The sequence below is a fragment of the Lycium barbarum genome, chromosome 2 (genome assembly GCF_019175385.1).
Source record: "Lycium barbarum isolate Lr01 chromosome 2, ASM1917538v2, whole genome shotgun sequence".
In the NCBI taxonomy this organism is placed as follows: Eukaryota; Viridiplantae; Streptophyta; class Magnoliopsida; order Solanales; family Solanaceae; genus Lycium; species Lycium barbarum.
Genome location: NC_083338.1, coordinates 46,642,347 through 46,646,315, shown reverse-complemented (window position 1 = coordinate 46,646,315; position 3,969 = coordinate 46,642,347). Strand labels below are relative to the sequence as shown.

The 3,969-nt window shown below is 42.2% G+C and overlaps 1 protein-coding gene across 1 annotated transcript; it reads right to left on the bottom strand.

Moving 5' to 3' along the window:
* Positions 1 to 663: 663 nt before the first annotated feature.
* Positions 664 to 3,373, bottom strand: LOC132628536 (putative F-box protein At1g30920). The gene is made up of 2 exons (XM_060344314.1): positions 3,355 to 3,373; positions 664 to 1,274 (listed from the first exon to the last, which is right to left on the bottom strand). Exons 1-2 carry the CDS (start codon positions 3,371 to 3,373, stop codon positions 664 to 666), a joined length of 630 nt encoding a protein of 209 aa, XP_060200297.1.
* Positions 3,374 to 3,969: the final 596 nt, after the last annotated feature.

Sequence of the window (3,969 nt, the reverse complement as noted above, 5' to 3'; positions counted from 1 at the left end):
CACATCGATGGTGATGATGAATTACCAACTATCACAACAAGATGAGTAAAATTTTGAAAGCAATAGAGGTGTCTTTGTTGACTTTGCCAACATCCATGAACTAGGAGATAATCTTGGAGCCATTTCATTGGAATCAGCTGAAGGTTCCTCTGTTTTCTATTTTCACCTGAGGCTGGAAAATGGTATTTTACAGCATCCAAGATCTCAAATGAAGCTTTGTTTTTTTATATTGAACTACTTTGTATGAGAGTTTCTCTCCTGGCCTTTGTTGTTGGTTGGCTTATCATTAGTGGTTGATATCAGGAAACAATTCAAAAGTGCATACAAACAAGCTATCTAAATCCTCTTCTTTTTGTGATAAATGGAGCTAAGTCATAAAATTGTACATCCGCGCATTTATTTATTGGGTGTTTAATAAAACAGTATTTGGGAAGAAGCAAAGACCTTTCTTTCCTTACTTGAGCTTGTAAAATTTCCTGCACATTCTTTTGAAAATTAGTTACAGTATATATTCTGTTGGGACTAATTTAACACTAAATTCAAGGATCTCATAAGTTTGTTATCCAGATCAAAGAATAAGAAACACACAAATCAAATTGCCTTCCAGTTTAAACTTGGAAACAGAGTACTGCCAAATTTCTCAAATGGAAAAATACTTACTTTCTACATAACTAGTCTTTCCACGTAATTATGAATGCCAATGATGCAGCTCTCCTTAGAAAGCCCCTCGATTTCTGATTCTCTCCACTTCTTTCTGATGATATCATAACAAAAACATAAATTACCTAGCCTTGAATGCACAGTGTATACAATCTCCCCATCATGTGTTGTGCAGGATGATAATTCCATATACGGTATATCTTTCCATATTGAAGGATAGCAAATAATTTGACTCTCCCATTCTTCTACCGGAGTCTCTTTTAAAATCCTCAAGTGGAAGTGGAAGTATTCAATATCCATGATGGCTAGTTTACCATTCACCTCTATAAGTTTCAACTGCTGAGATGCATTTGTCCACAATGAAATAATTGTGAATGTTTCAGATTTAACATCAAATGCAGCTATAGCAAGTTCACCATAACGATGGTAAACAAACTGATAGAGAATTCCACTAATGCAAACCCCCGGCAATAATCTAGGACGGTAAGGTGAAATGCTTTGAATCTCTCTCCATGATTCATCTATGCTTAAAGTAAATACCCAATATCTCCATTCATATCGACCATAGTCTGCTATTAAAAGAACTTTGTGCTTCTTTTCTTCTGGCTCAAAACCTAATGAATAGTTATACTGATAAAATTCTTCACGTAATCAATTGAATTTGTAAATGAGGTATAGGATATGTGGATGAGCTTTAATCGATTTGATTGGAAGAAAATGGATATGGATATGCTATGAGCAAGTGAATAATAATCGATGGTTTGCACTAAATGCATGTATTTAATAATGTATGAATATTGTTTAATTGAATAAAGCTAAAGAAGAACACACTTAATCCGGACCAAAATCAGAGAATGAGGGGGAGATTTTATATATTTTGCTATTACAATGTTCTAGATCTGAAGAAGCCAACCCTTGAAAGTAGGGTAATGCCCCCTATTTATAGTTTTGCCTTATGGGCCTCATACAACATAAAACCCTTTTGAATAAAGAAAAAACCTAAAAGGATAAGGTTGGGTCGTACGGTCTGACACCCGTACGATAGGCAGTACAATGTGGCAGAACGGTCTTGACGCGTGACAATTGTGTAACGGATCACCCGGACCAACGGCCAGGAACAACCGAGCCAACGGCCACGACCAACCGGACCAACGGCCACGATCAACTCGGCTATGGAGAAACCGGACCAAACGATTTCCTTCGCTTTCTTCGAATCAAGTACTTTTCCGGTCCGAAAGAAAGTCTTCATGCTCGTGCTTGTTTCTTTCTTCCCTTGATCTCCGATCTCACCGATCTAGCATATGTCCGATTTTTACCGTATACAGATAGTCCCCACACTTTCCGGACCGTAGTTTTACCGGAGTAACGGGAGGTGGATAAATCAAGAAACCGGTGGTTCCATATGCTCGTTATTATCTTTTCATTTTGGCGGGAACAGTTGCATCACGTCCCTCTGTCATCAGCCATGTGTCTCATCCCGGATGGTCAGCTCTGACAACCGTCGTAACGCATGTCGTTTCAAGTCACTTCTCATTAATTGTGGGACACGTGGCATTCCCCGGTTGGCTGGGATCTGAAACCGCCTCGATCCCCATATCTATATAATGCCTTTCACCTCTTCATTTTTCCATTTTACGTCTTTATTTCACTTCACTTCTCTATTTTATTTCTTCACTTCATCACTTCCAATCCTTTGATTCATTGCTTATATTGCGTAAGAGGAAACCAGCTCCACCAACTTCTTCTTTAGCTGTTTTTGTTTAGAAAGTGCTGCTTCTTTTTCTTCCTATTCTTACCATTTTGAATTTTTTCTTAACTACTCCCTTACTCCTATTTTTTTAACTTCTTTTTCGAATTCGCCAAATCTCCTTTACCATAACTTCCAAATGTCTGCTAACACCGAAACCACCTCCCATGATGTTCCCTCGGTTTCTTCTCAAGGAACCGAGCCAACTTCTCAACCCAAGGGAAAAATCGCCTTTGAGGCCACTCCTTTGGACATTGTACCGTCCAAACCCAACTATAACAAGGATTTCGAGGTTGAGAAACCTTCTCTGGTTTCCGATAGGGGGTTTGATGTAAGACGGTATCCCTCGTCCATTACCGAGGACAAACTTGATCTAGTCCGGGCTGATTGCGGATGGGATAACCGCCCGGTACAAGTTTTTGCCCCCGGACCTGATGAATCAATCACCGACCATCGGGAGGGCTTCTTATACGTTTACACCTATCCTTTCACACTCAAGCTCAATCCCCCGATCGACCCGGTTATTTTAGATATATGCCAGACTTACAATGTAACCCTGGCCCAGATTGGTCCGATTGTCTGGAGGACCGTGGCTTGCCTCCGATTGTTGGCCAATAACTCGAAAAAGGAGTTCACGCTAGCTCACTTCATCTGGTTATACTCCCCGAGGTTGTTCCGGGGGGGTGTAATAAAGCTCGCTAAGCGAAGCCGAAACCTATTCTTTTAGAAGATGGACGAAGATAGAGACTGGGGTTGGCTGGAGCGTTACGTCCGGGTGAGGACCGCAGACATTATTCCGGCCAACTATATGCCCTTCCCGGAGAGGTGGAATGATAATCGTAAGTCTCAGTTCTTTTAATAATTGCTTTTGAATGCTTTGTCAAACACTAGTCCTTTCACATTCTCACTATTTGTCCCCTTCTTTATACCAGCCGTGGTGTGGATACCTCCGGCTGTCCGGAACATCAACGAATGGGTTAGTGCTCTCCTTAGCCAACACACCCACGAAGCACGGACATGGGGACTCCTGTCGCGTGGCCGATGGGTCGCGTAAAACCACGGTAATACTTTGCTTCCATCGGTATTCATTGCATTTTCTACCTTTTCCTTTCGTAACATCTACAACATTCAGGTTTACCCAAGGGCTCGGTGAACCCAAGACTGGAGCTAGAGACCGGAACTGCTGCGTCGGCACCCGAGTTCGATTCAGCGGGTATATCCCGTATCATTACTGCCGCCAACAAGATAAAAAAGCCCTCGGACAAAAGGGCAGAAACCGAAGAAGAGGGCGAGGAGCGACGTTCGGACTTTAAGAGACGAAACAGAGCCCAAGCTTCTCGTTCGGAGGATTGGTGTGACCCCTTCCGTTGCTTCTATTCCGGAGGAGGGTACCACAATTTCATCACTTCCTTCAGCTGGGGAAGGACCGTCAGCTCCGGCTTTGCACACAGGTAGGGAAGAAATTCATTACCCGACTCCTCTAAGGTCGATTGAATTTGTTGATATTTCAGGTGATGGTTCATCCGAGGAAAACCCCCTGCGAAAGACCAGAAGGTCCGGGC